At 35.0% G+C, this 16,662-nt stretch overlaps 3 protein-coding genes and 1 non-coding gene across 5 annotated transcripts in view; 2 read left to right on the forward strand and 2 right to left on the reverse strand.

The window, feature by feature from the left end:
- LOC107018210 (phosphoglucomutase) overlaps nt 1-6,907 on the reverse strand; it is a 12,891-nt gene extending 5,984 nt beyond the window's left edge. The window contains exons 1-5 of one of the 2 annotated variants that reach the window (XM_015218631.2): nt 6,737-6,907; nt 4,213-4,422; nt 3,871-3,937; nt 2,720-2,903; nt 2,260-2,312 (exon numbers count right to left, since the gene is read on the reverse strand). In XM_015218631.2, the coding sequence (XP_015074117.1) occupies nt 2,260-2,312; nt 2,720-2,903; nt 3,871-3,937; nt 4,213-4,422; nt 6,737-6,743 (521 nt within the window). In that variant the 5' untranslated portion in view covers nt 6,744-6,907. The remainder of the gene's footprint in view (nt 1-2,259; nt 2,313-2,719; nt 2,904-3,870; nt 3,938-4,212; nt 4,423-6,736) is intronic. The other variant, XM_015218632.2, reaches the window with a different exon arrangement.
- A 1,831-nt stretch (nt 6,908-8,738) lies between these two features.
- On the forward strand, nt 8,739-10,081 carry LOC107015710 (metalloendoproteinase 3-MMP-like). Its single transcript, XM_015216067.2, has one exon. It carries the CDS (start codon nt 8,907-8,909, stop codon nt 9,987-9,989), a length of 1,083 nt encoding a protein of 360 aa, XP_015071553.1. The 5' UTR covers nt 8,739-8,906; the 3' UTR covers nt 9,990-10,081.
- Nucleotides 10,082-11,190: 1,109 nt separating this feature from the next.
- LOC107015709 (metalloendoproteinase 3-MMP-like) lies at nt 11,191-12,489 on the forward strand. Its single transcript, XM_015216066.2, has one exon. It carries the CDS (start codon nt 11,251-11,253, stop codon nt 12,352-12,354), a length of 1,104 nt encoding a protein of 367 aa, XP_015071552.1. The 5' UTR covers nt 11,191-11,250; the 3' UTR covers nt 12,355-12,489.
- An 817-nt stretch (nt 12,490-13,306) lies between these two features.
- TRNAN-GUU lies at nt 13,307-13,380 on the reverse strand. The gene has a single exon. It is a non-coding gene; the product is annotated as a tRNA-Asn (tRNA).
- Nucleotides 13,381-16,662: the final 3,282 nt, after the last annotated feature.

Genomic DNA, 16,662 nt, shown 5'->3' on the forward strand with positions numbered 1-16,662 from the left:
GGGGGGGGGGGGGGACAGAGAAAGGCTCATTAGGCATGTCATCACTTGAATGACATAGAATAAACAATTTAAACCAAAGAAAGATGATATGCACATATCTCTCTTCAATTTTGTAGATATTAGGAAAGAAAATAAAGCTTCCTTGCATTGCAATGTCTTTACATTCCATAAGAACTTATACAATGAATCCTACAACTAATTAAGAAAATACAGTCAACAACAATAAAAAGAATATTATATTCCTATAATTAGGCTAGGCTCTACCCTTACCAGACCCAACTTTGTTGGACTATACTGGGTATGTTGTTGTATAATTACACTAGGAAAAACGATTTCTCCTAAAATCATGCTAATTTAATTAACAAAATCAACACCACCATCCACCCTCAAGTTGGAGCAGGATGTCCCACATGCCCAACTTACAAAAAGTATGGAAAGCTCTTTTTCTGCCTCTTAAAGCACATCAACTAGTTGTTTTTTCTGACATTACATAAAGCAAACTCAAGATACCACTAGTAGCTTTCTCTTTGATGAAGTGCCGATAAATTTCAATGTTTTGTTCAGTCAAGTTGAACAGAATTCTGAGCTATACTAGTCATTACAAAAAAAAATACCGAGCTATACTAATTCCAGCTTTGTTGCTGCAGTACAAGGAAAGTCTCCCGTTTTTTGTGTTTTTTTGATAAAGTATGAAATTCTCCCTTTTTCAGACAATCTCAGTTCTTCCAGTAACTTTGGTAGCCAAAGAAGCTGACAAACACCCTGCCCATAGCTGTATATTTTGCTTCCACACTAGATCTGGCAAGTATATGTTGTTTCTTGCTTCTCCAAATAATTTAGATTCCCTCCTACAAGTGTACAGTAATCAGACATACATCTTTTGTCAGCTATGCCCAACCTGTGTATGTAAAAGCTTCAATCGTGAGGTGACCATGTTTAGAGAAAAGCAAACTTTTCCCTGGTGTAGACTTTAGATACCGAAAAATGTGAAAGATAGCTAGCTAGCAGCTAGCACCATAAGGATCTTGGGGATCATGCATGAATTGACTCATCAAGCTGATTGAATAGGCTGTGTCTAATCTAGTGAGAGAGAGAAATGAATCCTCCAACCAATATCTCTTCTTATCAACTGACTCTTTAACTTTATCTCTCGTTAGTTACTTGTGATTGCTTTTCAATAGCTGATTCTACTGGCTAGCAACCTGTCATACAGTTTCTTTCAAGAGATCTGGAAGTAAGCGTAGAAGAAAACTCAACCTCTTTTTGAGAAAACTCAACCTCATTTTGAGAAAAAGGAACCCTAGTGCCACAAGGCAGAAAAACCTCACCTCAAAAGGAAGAAATGGCTTTGATAACATATAGATTTGGAGAAAGAAGAGAAAGTTTCTTTGTATTGAGTATATCCTAAGATCTCCTGCGAAGGGGCATTTATACCATGAAACCTATAACTAATTACGGAAACACAATCAATTGAAATATAAAAAAAAAAATATTCCTATCATTATGCTAAGGAAAAAGAATGTCTCCTAAAATCGTGCTAATTAATTTACAAAAACAAATCTTACAACAACATTTTCTAGACATCTTAATCGGAAGTGCAAACAAAAATTTTTCGTATTCCGAATCCTACGAGAAATGGTGGGGTGGGAACGAAGCAAGTTGTCGTTGCACAGATTTGAATCAAGCTATGTCTTTGATGGCATTATTCAGCATTGTGTTGTATATTAAGGACCAAATATCTGGTTACAGTTGTATCAACCCAAGATATTTCAACAAATCATATCCATAAGACTCCTTTTAGAGAACTATAATCAACTTTAGAAACGATTAGCTAGTACTCACTACTCATGCAGAAATTCCTAACCAACAACAGATTGATTGAAACCATTTGTCAAATCTCCAGATTGTTGCGTAAATCTCTAGTGAATGGTCATTGGTGCTGACATATATGAAGTTTCTTATTTGATAAGGGCAGATATGAAGATTCATAATGAATTAATGATTTATCTTTGGGTGGGGGAGGGGGAGAATGTTCAGACTTCTTAGATCTCTTTGAAATAATAATTTGCTTTTCAGTCTTCATATTAAAAAGGTCTATACAGTAGGCCTTACAGCAACCAGCAGAACATAGAACCATATATCACCTTAAAATGATTAAATTCCATTCTTTATAGGTTATGGGTTAGATGAGCGAAGAATCTGTAGTCGGAGTCTGCACATATTAGTTACAAATAGGACCTAAAGAAAAGCATCACCAACCCATATTGGATGACTTCAACTCCAGCTCTAGCAAGTCCTCGAGAAACTGCATCCTGAAAGATAGCAATCCAGGGTTAATCAACTCGACAGCAATGTACCTCGTGAATGAAAGAATAAAGCACAGAAGTACAAGAGAGAGGATGCCACTGAACTAAGAAGTCCTTAACGGCTACAACACTCTACAACAGGAAATATTTTCATTTTGATTTTTTTTCATTATCTCTGGGTAAATTCTTCTGTTTTGACTTAACATACAGCGGTAAGCCTATGTTGGTTGGTATGTACAGCCCAACTACAAACTGTGTGTAGTACTAATAAAATCTATCATGCTGTCCACACCATTAGCATTAACTCTAGTCATGTTAACCAGAAAAGAAGCAAACAAAGACATTTCTGCTTAAGGTGAAATTGCTGATTAAGAAAGTGTACACAGCTTAACTTTCTTATATAGGGTTAGTACCTGTAACTTCTGTGCAGAAATTCGTGAGTCATGACCGACGGAGACTCTTAAACATTTAGAAGAAACATTTTTCTTTTTTGCCAGCAACCAACCAGAAAAACCTGCTGCTATTGCTTCTGTAACTGTCTCTGTGAGAGTAAGAGGTTCCCCCTCAACTCCATCAATAGCTACTCCACGTATATCACTGGGTTAATACAGAGGAATAAATCAGATTGGAACTTATGAATAACTGTTTGTTAGCTACATGCCTACGTCATATATGGATGGGTATCATGGTCTTGCATAGAAGGTTGTCTTAGATGGATTCTATATTAAAGATGTCTCTTGAAAATCATATTAAAGATGATACTTGATGAACGTGTCTTTTAAGTTCTCAAAAAACTGTGTCATGTTAAGTTTCTGGTACAATTATCAAATGGAAAATATAGTAGAACACCGTATAGCAAGCAAACCTTGAAGATTTACAGTCAAATGATAAAAACAAAGAAAAGGTAGATATTTATAGAAAAGCTAATGTTAAGAGTCAACCACAGGGAGCTAAAGATCAACAGGAATTCACATTTATCTTAAATACATGTTTAGACCACCATTCTTTCAAGGTTACGGCAAAAAAGTTTTAAATGAAGAAACTTCAGTTAGCAAAAACTTAACCTGCATCGAGAATATGTAAATGATTAGCTAAGCATGATCTGATTCTCTACTAACCATAACAGATGTATCAACACTGACAACACCAGGCTATTAAACATTAAACCAAAAAAAGGAATATCAGCTGGTTTTTGAATTTTCCTCTTTTTTTCTTCTACACTCACCAATTCACTTACTTTTTTAGAATAAGAGATTCACTGCTTCCATATCATGTAGTACCTTTTTCGCTAATCAAGTTTCAAGCTATGGAGAAGCAAAAAAATAAAAGAGAAAAACAATCGTTATTGTTGCATCATCCTCTCTTTTTCTACCATACTTGCCCATTCAATTGCTGTACAGAATGAAAACTCATCCATTTATCTTTTTCACCAATCTATCGCAAAACAATTGAATATTACTATCCATAAAATTAACCAATTTTGAAACTTATCAAAGGAAGCCAGAAGCATGATAAACTATCCACCTTAAAAAGATGGCAAGTTGAATTAGCAAGAAACAAGTACCTTCCATTCTGAAGCTTAAGAAAGTTGCTTTTCTCAACAGACGGGATTGCAGTGGACGACGAGGCAGCTGCACAAAGATCCATGTTTTTAGCATTATTTAGGATATACAACATGGTTAGTTATGATGCAATCAGAGAGATTACTCATGGTTATGACTCAAAAAATTAGTTAATGAGAACTAGAGAAAGGTACATTTGTTGTGGATAAATCAAAAGATTACCAATTTAAGAAAAAAATTAAGCACTGAAAGGAGTGTCACTGAACAATTAGGTATGCTAAACATTTTTGGAAAGTTATGGTTTAATCTGAGATCAACCTGAACAGTAAGATTCTAGAACAGACCATTGCAATAAACATTTCCTCGCTTAGATTTTGATAAGGCATCCAGTTGCATGGTGGAGTTGCCATTCCATGCCAACTTCCCTCCTACAGGGGGGAGCAAGTTGCGCCTACTAAGGGTACAATAGTACAATCGGTATTTTGTGCTCAATTCCCTATCCTGCTGGCAGCACTTTGCTACCAGGTTATGTTGGACAACCTTCCCTGATATTGCTGCATGATTAAAGATTTCAAGCATTATTGAAGTAGAGATTGATAAGGTCTCAATTAATAGATCACAGCATCTCAAAAAAATAAAAATCTTGTTACATTTGCTGTGCATGGTCTATAAAATCTTGAGTCAACTTCATTCTGAAGCCATCATGTTTTGATACCTCTTCGTCTTACTCTAACTGCCCAAATATTTCAGACCTATTCCATTTTTACCTAGCGATGCTCATATCTATATACCTATTGCTATAACCTAGTTAATCCAATAAAAATAGCAACGAAAATGAGTTACCCAAGAAATTTCTACCTGGGAATACTATTTAGTCAGTCAAGCAGCAAGTACACAATAGTTCACCAGCCAAAAGCAAAAGTAGGAGGTGGAAATGAAGGAAAAACTAAATACTTTCAAAAAGCAGTTAGCTGGAGAAATATATATTAAGATGGTTCGTACATTTGAAGAGGAGATATGCAGATATCCCGGTGAGGAGGCACAAGAGGTTGATTATGGTCGGTACGAGGAGAGGTAGAGGTAGATCAAAAATGTATTGAGGAGAGGTGATTAGATAAGACATGGCGTGACTTCAGATTACCGAGGACATGACCTTAGATAGGAGGGTGCCGTGGATGTATACTAGGGTAGAAGATTAGTAGGTAGGGGAATGTTGTCTTGCTTTTCGAAGGATTTAGACTTGTTGGTGTTTGTCATTGTACTAGCCGGATTATTGTAGTTTTTTCTTTTGATATTGATCATCGTCTGTTGATTAGTGTATTTCGATTATATCACTATTTTGTTGTTCTTGTTCCTTTCTTATAGGCTTTGCACTGATTTCCTTGTTAGTTGCTATGTTTTCTACATTGTTTTCTTTCTTTTTTGTACTTGGATTTGCTTCACTCGAGCTTAGGGTCTTTCAAAAATAGCCTATCTACCCCCACGAGATAGTGGTAAGATCTACGTACACTCTACCTTACCTAGACTCCACTTGTGGGATTTCACTGGATATGTTGTTGTTGTAATAATATCCTATGTTGCTCGGACTCTTCAAAATCGTCAATAGATGCATGTTGGATTCTCCAAAAGTAGTGCATTTTGGAAGAATCCAAAACGGGTGCGGCATCGAAATTGAAGAGTTCGCGCAACTTAAATAATATCCTAAAGACGACATCAGACATGCAGAACATAGGAAGCCTTACACAGATCGCCTAGGTTGCCCCCAATATGATTTCTACCGTGGTGATGCCCGTTCCACCCTATTATGCCAGATTATCATCAAGTACTGTATTGTGTTTTCCCTTACATGCGTTCATATATCATTTGAAGGAAAAAAGTAAATTTCCATTTAAAATGATAAATATTGGTTGACGTCCACTATTATGTATGAACATAAGGAATAAAGAATACTAAAAGACCCTTAATATTGTAAAATTTAAGTGTCCTCTACCTCCCAGCCAGATTGTCATCCCTATCCCTGGCCCTAACAACTTCGTACCTTCTCCAATTTTTATGTAGGAACTAGGATGTGTTTGGTATGAAGGAAAATATTTCAACCGAAAATGATTTCCTAGAAAAAGATTTCTTAGAAAACAAGTGGGTTTCTTATTTATTTTCTAGTGTTTGGTAAGTAAACAAGAAAAATTAGTATCCCAAACATTTATATGTTATTTAGCAAACTACAACACCCCAAGAATTCTAAGATAAGATATGAACCAGTATTTGTATATGTATAGGGTCAGAACCCTATGATATATAATTGTACATAGGTGTTAATATCAATTCCTAAGTGTGGTAAGTATATTTGATGTGAATCAAGGTCACAAGAAATCTCTAGCACTAAATCGAGTTCAAAGTTTCCCAACTGATTAAGTTTTTGCATAAGATCATCCAATGATCAACTTCAAGCAAGCATACAACTTATCATTATGTGTCTCAATATTCACCAAATTAAAGATATTTAAGTCTTTTTTCCAACTCTACCAAGTGTTCGTGTTCGTGAATTTGAGTCCATAGTAAAAAGTTATGATTGTTTTACAGCAGGCTAAATTTTTCAGTACTATGACTTGAGTTATCATACAGCTCTTACTTTGATAGTACCACCCGAACGTTGACCCGTGGAGAAGTTGAGAGAGCCCGAAATCATCCCAATTATACTGAAACTACACCATTAAAATGACTAAACTAGACTAATTCTGTGTGTGCTATTCATCATAATCGACAAAATTCAAGGCGACAGAAAAACAATTGATCAACTACAATCAAAAGGTCATCTTCAATAGAAAACAATCAGCAATTAGAAGAATGAGCGGCGTAGTTAAATATTACCTGCCATTTTGGGGACACTCAGATGCAGGATCTCGATTACGATATTGAGGGATAGAAGGAGAGTGAGGATGATGGGCGGAGAACGAGAAGTATATCTAAAGTACTATCAAGGAATAAACAAATGAGGCACCGAGTTGGTGGCGTCCAGGACAAACTGTTACACCAGAAAAATCAGTAGGTATCAAGAATATATAATTTTTTAATTATTTTGTCATTAAAATATATTTTTACTTGTCAGTTTTAACGTATTAAGAAATTATAATTTTTTTAATTATTTTGTCATTAATATTAAATATTTATATACAAAATTATTTTTCTAATTAGTATGTCAAGTCAATATGAACTGAGAATATATTTTAATTTGGCCAAAAAGTTGAGATGAACCTTGCTATTAAGGTCGTCAGTTCGAGCCCCGGCGGGGCCGCTGAAGGCATTACAAAGCGATCGCGTCTTCAGGGCCCCTTGAAACTAATTGTGGTGCACCCGCCTTGAAACAGCGGGACCCGATGGATACAGCTAGTCGAGTTCGCAAAGCGATACCCGAAATCACGGCTAAAAAAAAGAATAAATAAATAATTCCTCGGTCTATTTATGTCGCATCTTTTATCATTTTTATTTCATGTAAAAAAGGTTATGTTACATAAATTTATAATTAAAAATAATTTAACTTTAAAATCCTCTTTTTACTCTTTGATGAAATGATTCAGAACAACACAAATATTCAAAAATTGTCCTAATTTACAAATTCTATAACTCTTTTTATTTTTTCTTTCACATCGTATCAAGTCAAATGATACCTTTATATTATATATAAAACGAAAAAATAATACTATATTATTATTCTCACCAAAAACTAATGTAACAAATATAAATCTTAATTCTTTTAAAGATATTAATAATAATATTATGTTGAGAAGTGCAGGGATACTAATATTCGAAAACACACGCCATACATTTTAGTTGACTATATATTGTAAGGCAAACCTAAACAAAAGCTTGTCCATTCCTCATAAAACAATACTAGAAAGGAACTTTTTTCTCTTCTGGTGATTGTTGATTTGTGAAAAAAATAATAATTATTCACAAATTAAATATGAGTAATCCATGGGGTAGCATCGAGAATTCAAAGACGCTGGGCGATCAGCCGAAGCTATCGAAAAGAGTGAGTGATAAATTTGAAAGAGGAATGGAGAAAACAAAGGTGGCTGCCTCCGCAGGAATGAAGAAGGTTAAGGAAGGAACCACCGTAAGTGTCAATTGGATGAAAGTCAAGTATAACAAGCACAAACTCACCAACGCAAAAAAATAACCATGTATTATTGCACAAATTAAGCTTGCTTAAATATTATATATTGTAATAACCAAAACATAATGAGAAATGTTAGTCTTTCTTGTTTATGGTTATTATATGTATGAGATCGAGTTCTACACATGAAAATACCTCAAATGATATTCCTTTAATCTTCTCTCTGCGTGTGTTTCTAACATATTTGTTATATTCATGTTTTTTCACTCTTTCCTTTTATTTTATTTCCTACATTACAAGGAATAGATAAAGTTATAATCTCTTATGAGAATTTGATTACTTACGTAATTATTTTTAACAAGAAATTATTGCTATTATTTGATGTCCTTCAATAATATTCGAGTTTGTCATATCGTCACATTTTAGTACACATAAATACAGAAACATTCAAAAGATAGTACAAATACTATCCTCATTAAGAATGAGGGAATCAAAGTATATACGAAATACTATGTACCAAAAGTGTGTACACCCTGCTGCTCCACCACATTCCAGGCAACTTCTTATGTGATAGTTCTCTGTCATTTCGTCTTCACCTAAACAACAAATTAACCCACTACTCAACACGTTTAGTAATTTTCAAAAAAACAACATAATAGAATAGATTAGGCTATTCTTTCTTTTAATTATGAATTTAATATAATAATGCACATTTTCGCCAATAGTCAAATCAAGTCCACTTGAAATACTTTATAGTTTGTCTAGGTTACTGCTCAACACGTTTATTTGTCATTTTCGTTGACCAAAATAGGTAAAATTATGAGTGTAATGATGTAAAAATTTACAGCAAACAATGTTAAAATTAGCTGAAAGGCCTATAAATCTCAAATACCACTATTAACAAAAACAAAAAGAAACTTTGGAATGAGGAGGATTCATCTATACATCGCCATTGCTTATGTTGTAATATTTCAAACTAGTTGTTCAGCTCATTTCTTTCCAAATATTTCATCAATCCCTTCTTCTTTACTCAAACCTAATGCCACTGCTTGGACTTCTTTTCAAAAGTTGTTAGGATGTCAACCTGGTCAGAAAGTCGACGGCATTGCTAAAATCAAAAAATATTTTCAACATTTTGGTTACATTAATAATTTGAGTAGTTTTAATTTCACTGATGAATTTGATGATACTCTTGAATCTGCTCTCAAGACGTATCAGCGAAATTTCAACCTCAACGCCACCGGTGTGCTCGATGCGCCCACCATTCAGCATCTCATAAAACCCAGATGTGGAAATGCCGATCTAGTTAACGGTACTAGTACTATGAACGCTGGCAAGCCGCACACGGTGGCTCACTACTCCTTCTTTCCTGGAAGACCAAAGTGGCCGGAGAGTAAGACTGATTTGACTTATGCCTTTCTACCCGCAAACAATTTGACGGATGATATTAAGAGTGTGTTCTCACGTGCGTTTGATCGGTGGTCGGAGGTAACCCCGTTGAGCTTCACTGAAATACCGTCATTTCAATCGGCTGATATCAAGATCGGATTTTTAACCGGAGATCACAATGATGGAGAGCCGTTCGATGGTCCGATGGGGACATTAGCGCACGCGTTTTCACCGCCGGCGGGGCATTTTCACTTGGACGGCGAGGAAAATTGGGTCGTCGACGGTGTGCCGGTAAATGAAGGGAACTTTTTTTCTATATTGTCGGCTGTGGATCTCGAATCGGTTGCGGTTCATGAAATCGGGCATTTATTGGGTTTGGGTCATTCATCGGTAGAAGATTCGATTATGTATCCGAGTTTAGAATCGGGTATTCGAAGAGTGGAGTTGGTGGAGGATGATATTAAGGGGGTTCAGGAATTATACGGGTCAAACCCGAATTATACTGGGACCAATACAACATTGACTCCAAGCGGCCTGGATAATGATACGAATGGAGCCCCGATTCGTAGCTCAGTATGGTTTTTATTGGTGGTTGGATTTTTCATTTATTCAATTTAAATAACAGCTGTACTATTATGACTTTTTGTTCCCTTTATATGAGATTGTATGGTATCATTGTGGGTATAGATAGATATTTATTTCAGGATCAAGATAGACTATGTCACCAACTGGCTAACAACCCTGAGATCCATAAACCAGAACAATTCAATTATTAGATACTATCATCCCTTTTGACTAGATAGAAACGATAATGTGTTTAACAAAAATAAATCCATGTAAAAACAAGTTGAAGTCATTGCAAGTGCCACTGAGTACTATTTCATGATCTGAAAAAAGAAGTAAATATCCAAATCAAATGGAAACCTTCAACTCAACATAGAGACGGATGAGAAGTCAGGATTGGGAGAGTCGCGCCCGTTTTAAGTCAAAATAACTTTTAAAAACAAATCTTCAAGTGTTTGGGTAAAATTTAAAAATAACAAAGATAAATCAAAAGTCATATGTCAAAAGTTAATCCAAACAGGCTTTAATGAATCAATTAGCTTAATTAAAAAAAAAACAGGTCCAACTGAGGCAGAACTAACTCGATGGTCTCAAACTGATCAAGTAACTCAACACAGATGAAGAATCAGCTGGCGTTCAAGTCGGGTATATGGAGGGTTGAGAGAGTGATACAGAAATCTGGCAGCCAAAGTAGTTGAACCTCCACATTTGACTTTTCTTCTTCTTCTTTTTTTTCCTCAACCAGTCCCCACATTTGACAACATGAGCAATTTTTTAGCCTTTTTTCTTCAATTTTAGGTTAAGGACGGAATTGACTATTATGTCAATCCTACAAAGTGCTCATAGGTCGTTTGTTACAATTATACATTAGTTACGAGGAAATATATATATATTATTTTATGTAAAGATTATTTTTAAAGGGTTCAATTATTTTTGTATTAGTTATTCTAGTTTAACTAATGTATACGTTCTCTCATAATTTATACCTATATCAATTATGTAAATTTCTAAATTATGAATTAAATATTGTATTAGATGTGTCAAATTTTATGCAGCAAAAGAATGCAACCAAATAAGATAATATATAAAAGCTTAAACCCCATACCTGTGCTGGAGCAGCCAGTAGCCATCAAAGAAGTATTCCAATTACATTTGAAAAACTTCCAAGAAACCACGACGTGTTGACGATTGATTTTTTGTAGTCAAATATATTACGCACAACTTTTCTTCTTTTCGAATCGTTCAAACACACATATATATAATAAAGAGTAGAGAGAAGTAAGCAAATTAGAACAATTTAGCAAGCAAGTTTCTGATGAGGATTCCTTTATTCATCGCCATACTTTTTGTTCTTAGTGTTCCATTTCCATCTTCAGCTCATTTCTTCCCAAATATCTCTTCAATTCCTCCTAATTTATTGAGACCAAATGCCACTGCCTGGGATGCTTTTAACAAGTTATTAGGATGCCATTCCGGTCAGACGGTCGACGGCTTAGCTAAAATCAAAAAATATTTTCACTATTTTGGATACATTAATAATTCTTCCACTAACTTCACTGATGATTTTGATGATACGCTTGAATCTGCTCTCAAGACCTACCAGCTTAACTTCAACCTCAACACCACCGGTGTGCTCGACGCCACCACCATTCAGCATCTCATAAAACCCAGATGTGGAAACGCTGATGTAGTTAACGGTACTAGTACTATGAACTCCGGTAAGCCGCCGGCAGGTTCTCCGACGATGCACACCGTAGCTCACTACTCCTTCTTTCCGGGAAGACCACGGTGGCCGGCGAATAAGAGAGATCTGACATATGCTTTTGCACCGCAGAATGGACTGACAGATGATATTAAGATTGTGTTCACACGCGCGTTTGATAGGTGGTCGGAGGTGACTCTATTGACGTTTACTGAAATAGCATCGTACCAATCGGCTGATATTAAGATCGGGTTTTTCAGCGGAGATCACAACGATGGAGAGCCGTTTGATGGTCCTATGGGGACATTAGCACACGCGTTTTCCCCACCGGCGGGGCATTTTCACTTGGACGGCGAGGAGAACTGGGTGATCGACGGTGCGCCGATTGTTGATGGGAATTTCTTTTCTATATTGTCAGCGGTGGACCTTGAATCGGTTGCGGTTCATGAAATCGGGCATTTATTGGGTTTGGGTCATTCATCCGTAGAAGATGCTATTATGTACCCGACTTTAGGAGCGGGTACCCGAAGAGTCGAGCTTAGAAATGATGATATATTGGGAGTCCAGGAGTTATACGGGTCTAACCCGAATTATACTGGGCCAAACCCAAATTTGACTCCGAGCCAAGAGAGTGACACAAATGGAGCCCCGATATTTGGGTTATCATGGATTCATGGGTTTCTTGGTTTATTCTTTGCTTTGTTCATTCAACTGTAGTTGGTGGCATGATGTGATTATTTTTTAATATTATATACTTGATTCATCCTTTTCATTTTAGATGGTTTAATTTGATTATGGTTGTAATTTGTAAACTTTTATTTTCTTTGTATAGATGTTTATACTATTGTCTTATCGAAGTGTTCAACTAGTTTTAAAAATTCAAAAATATTCTTAAGAAAAATGAGTTTCAAATGGAACTTAAAAGAAAAACAAGTTTCACCATGAAATTTCCTCCATAACACATGTTGTGATATTACCTTGGCCCTTTCCAAAATGAAAACTATGGAATTTGTCCACTTAGCTAAGGGGTCTAGGGCCATTGCTTCAATATTATTTCTAAACAATCAACAAATTTTGTGATAGATGTGAGAAATCAAAAAATAAATTACTTCTGGACTAGATGCACTCGAATCCCCTTTGAGTAAGGAGTCACCTTTGTTAAGGAGTGTTTTATCCCTCTAATGTAGGACTTTCCGGCGTGAATCTAGATTTAGTCGGACTCCAATGTGGATATCGGACACTGAGTGGGATATCAATCAAACAAAGTACTTCTAGACCAGATGCACTTGAATCCCATTGGGTACAGAGTCAACTTTGTTAGGGATCGATTACCCCCCCCCCTCCCCTCCCTTCCATAATGTTAGACTTTCCGACACAAATTTAGATTCAGTCGGACTCCAAGATGGATATCAGACACCGACTGGGAAACAAAAAAAAAATCTATACTAGATACACTTGAATCCCCTTGGATACAAAATCACCTTTGTCAGAGAGCGATTTACCCCACTAATGATGTGGGACTTTCCAAAGCGAATTCAGATTTAATCGGATTTTAATATGGATATTAGACGCCGAGTGTGATACCAAAAACAAATATTTCTTGATACCAAAAATAAATATTTCTACATTAGATGCATGAAGCTACTTTGGTAGGTCAAAAAATATTAAACGCTAGAAGGAGGGCTTGAACCTCCGACCTTGTGGTTAACAGCCACACGCTCTAACCAACTGAGCTATTCCAGCTTATTGATGTAATAGATTTAATTTTCACTCATCAACAAGATCCATCCGTGTCATCCAGGACGAGTGCCCTTTGGGCATATCTGATGCATTCGTCAATATGATGTGATGAATTATCAGCAATTGTGAAACGATTATACAATCATATGAACTGATCAACAACAACCACTAAGAATAAAAGTTAATATGCTTGAGTTTCTGCTTGGGGAAAAGTAAATTACGAAAAAAATAAGAAGACAAAAGCATCGCACCATATGAACTACATTCACCCCATGCATACAGCAGTTCAAGGTTTGCAAGTTGCCTTGAAACCATGCTGTCTTCTTTCTAAATCAGATAAAAATGAAGAATCTATGAAATAAAGGCAACTTTTAAAGTTTAGAGAAGGGAAAATTTAAGAACTGAAGAAGCATCGAAATTACCACTGTCAGGACAAACTGAAAGTAGAATTTAGCTCTAGGGTAATCTCTTTTCTAGGCAAAGCAGATGCCGCGGGGAAACCCAAGCGTCCCGCATATATGGTGCCAAAGTAGTTTGGAAGATAAAATTAAAAGTAAGAAGTAAACCAAGCGCAAGTTCAAACCATGTAATTTTGCTTCCACTCACAGCATTCACTAGATGATGCTCTGCCTCCTCCTTGTAACAACCAGGAATTGAATTATACAACCTTCCTTTTGTAAGCTCAAACACTGCACTTTCATATTCTGATTGTCTCTTTTCTACACGAATTAAACTCATTCTCATGATTACTTGAGAAATTGAATTGAATGCGTTTTTTTTCTGGATAATCCATAAAAGAAATTTACCTTGAGGAATCGAATCGAGGGCGTGGATACACATATGTTGGGCTTTGTGGAGGCTTGTGAGCCGGCCCGACCCATTACTGAAACCCTAGGTTAACCATTTGGTTTTCCTATAAATATGATCCTTGTATTTGTAATTCTGTAGTAGCACAAGTGAAATAAAATCCTCCTGTTACAGTCGTGGAGTAGGGAAACCGAACCACGTTAAATTCTTGTGTGTCCCGTTTGTGTTCCGTTTCTCTTTTCTCTAGATTATTTGTGTGTGTTGTGTGTTTAATTCCCAACAACATATTGATTTGGTACTCCATATCAGCGATTTTCTCTTCTAAAGTTGGCCGGAAATGCGTGTAGTAATAATCATAGAGCCACTCCACCATTTCATCGGCTTTTGCAATCCAATCATTGTATTTCTCATCAGTGGAGGCTTCTCCTTTCGCCATAACAACTTCTTTCCCATCAGTTGGAGTGCTCATCTTCAATATTGAAGCTCACTGCAACTTTTGGTGGGAAATTCTGTTTTTTTAAAGTATCACGTTTTCTTCTTCTACTAATTCAACAAATTGCCCTGCCACCCTAATAGTTTTTCTAATATCTTTTTCACCCTTAATGTTTTAAGTTTTAACCTTAGAGTCTCATATTTACTAGTATTTGAAGAAATCTCCTAGTCCCACTTTTATTTTTTATTTATAGAAGATACGAATATTATAATAATCTATTGTACAAAGAGTTATATATGAATTGCATCATCAATGATTTAATTTTGCCTTTCACGTTGATGAATGTATGTTAATTTGGATATTTTTCTATCTTTTACATTTTGTGAGACATCTAACTTCCACTTCTCTACTCACATGTTGATTGACATGTATCCTCCACACGCTAAAAAATTGCAAGCTATAATAATCTAGTGTAGGATAATTTTAACTTTTTTCATTTTAAGAAAAAATCAAGATACTAACGACTTCATTAGTTAAATTACAAAAATACCCTTCAAATCATATCATACCAAATTTGAAATTACCTTTTAAAGAAAACAGTAAATGCTAAGGTTATGGCAGTAAACAATTTACAAAATTTTGACTAAACTCTATGAATGAATATTCAAAGTAGGGTCTTATACTCTTATTTAATGAAATTTTCTATTAAATGGGTACTAATTCTATTCATGCTTATAATAACTAATATAAATAGAATAAGATGTTAATGGAAATTTACGACCTTCCAAATGCTATTATATTTCTCTTCTAGTTAAATTTGATGCTAATATATAATTTTGCAAGATGTAAAACAAAAAAATTGCAATAGGGTGATGAGTACATGAGGGTGTCTATACAATTAAATTATTCAGATAAAATTAAATGTGATTAACAAATGATTCATGAAAAATAAGCAGCAATTCGATTAATGGGTAATTAAACAATTTGTTCAGATTAAGTTACAATATTGAGGCTTTCAGCTTGTGAAAAGTATATAAGAACTTTATGCTTTATTTAACCTAAATTGCTAAAACATAATATTATTCTTCGTTGATTGTAATTAACAATCATAAACAAAATCACCTTTAATTTTCATTTTGGCATAATATATGCCCTAAAACAAATAAACCTTGGGTATTTTTCGAGTTAGTTCGGGTTTTTCAAATATTAAACCAAACTTTATGTCAACTTTTTAAGGTAAAATTGTATATAATAGCAAACTATTAATTCAAATTAAGTGTCATAACCACATTTTGATTTAATTGTAACCCGTAGCAAACTGTTGTCATTCGTCACTCTCCTTAGTTTCTCTCTCGCTACTCTCGCCAGTCTCTCCCTCGCTTCTCTCGCTTTTATACAAACACAAATTATCAATAGTAATTGTGTTTTTATAAAGCGAGAGAAATTATGTATATATACATATATTTTTCTTCCCCTCTCTCCCCTCACCCAAATCTCGCTCATCACTCTCACTCGTCTCTCTCACTTTATACAAACACAATGTATATGCATATACAAATACATATATTTCTGTCCTATGCGCTTATGATTATACAAGTATAGACCTTTATTGTCTAGTTTTCATTTGTCTTTCTCTCTTTATACAAACACAAATTATACAATTGATTATTTTGTATATGTATATCGAAAAATATTGAACAATTGTTTCTTTGTATAGGTATAACGCAATACACATATTAATAGTCATAGCAAACATAAAGTTTGTTATGGAGCGTAATTATGCAAACTATAGTTATAACATGCAAATATGATTTTTACGTTTGTTCTATGTGAAAGTTGCTCAATTTTTAAATTAAACCAAACTAATAAACTTCGAGGCTTTTTGGGTTTTTGAATTTTTCCGATAAAGTATTCATAGTTCGTACAGACAATAATTGATTGTACTCCAAATATTACTTTAATTCAATCAAAATACAACTATATGAGGTGTTTCTTAAGAAACTAACACAAAATATGAGATGAATGATGATACTAAAATATTCAAA

The sequence above is a fragment of the Solanum pennellii genome, chromosome 4 (assembly GCF_001406875.1).
Source record: "Solanum pennellii chromosome 4, SPENNV200".
In the NCBI taxonomy this organism is placed as follows: domain Eukaryota; kingdom Viridiplantae; phylum Streptophyta; class Magnoliopsida; order Solanales; family Solanaceae; genus Solanum; species Solanum pennellii.

Bases quoted from the DNA above. Each gene is read 5' to 3' on its own strand.
- LOC107015710 (XM_015216067.2), top strand. From the start codon at position 8,907: ATGAGGAGGATTCATCTATACATCGCCATTGCTTATGTTGTAATATTT.
- LOC107015709 (XM_015216066.2), top strand. From the start codon at position 11,251: ATGAGGATTCCTTTATTCATCGCCATACTTTTTGTTCTTAGTGTTCCA.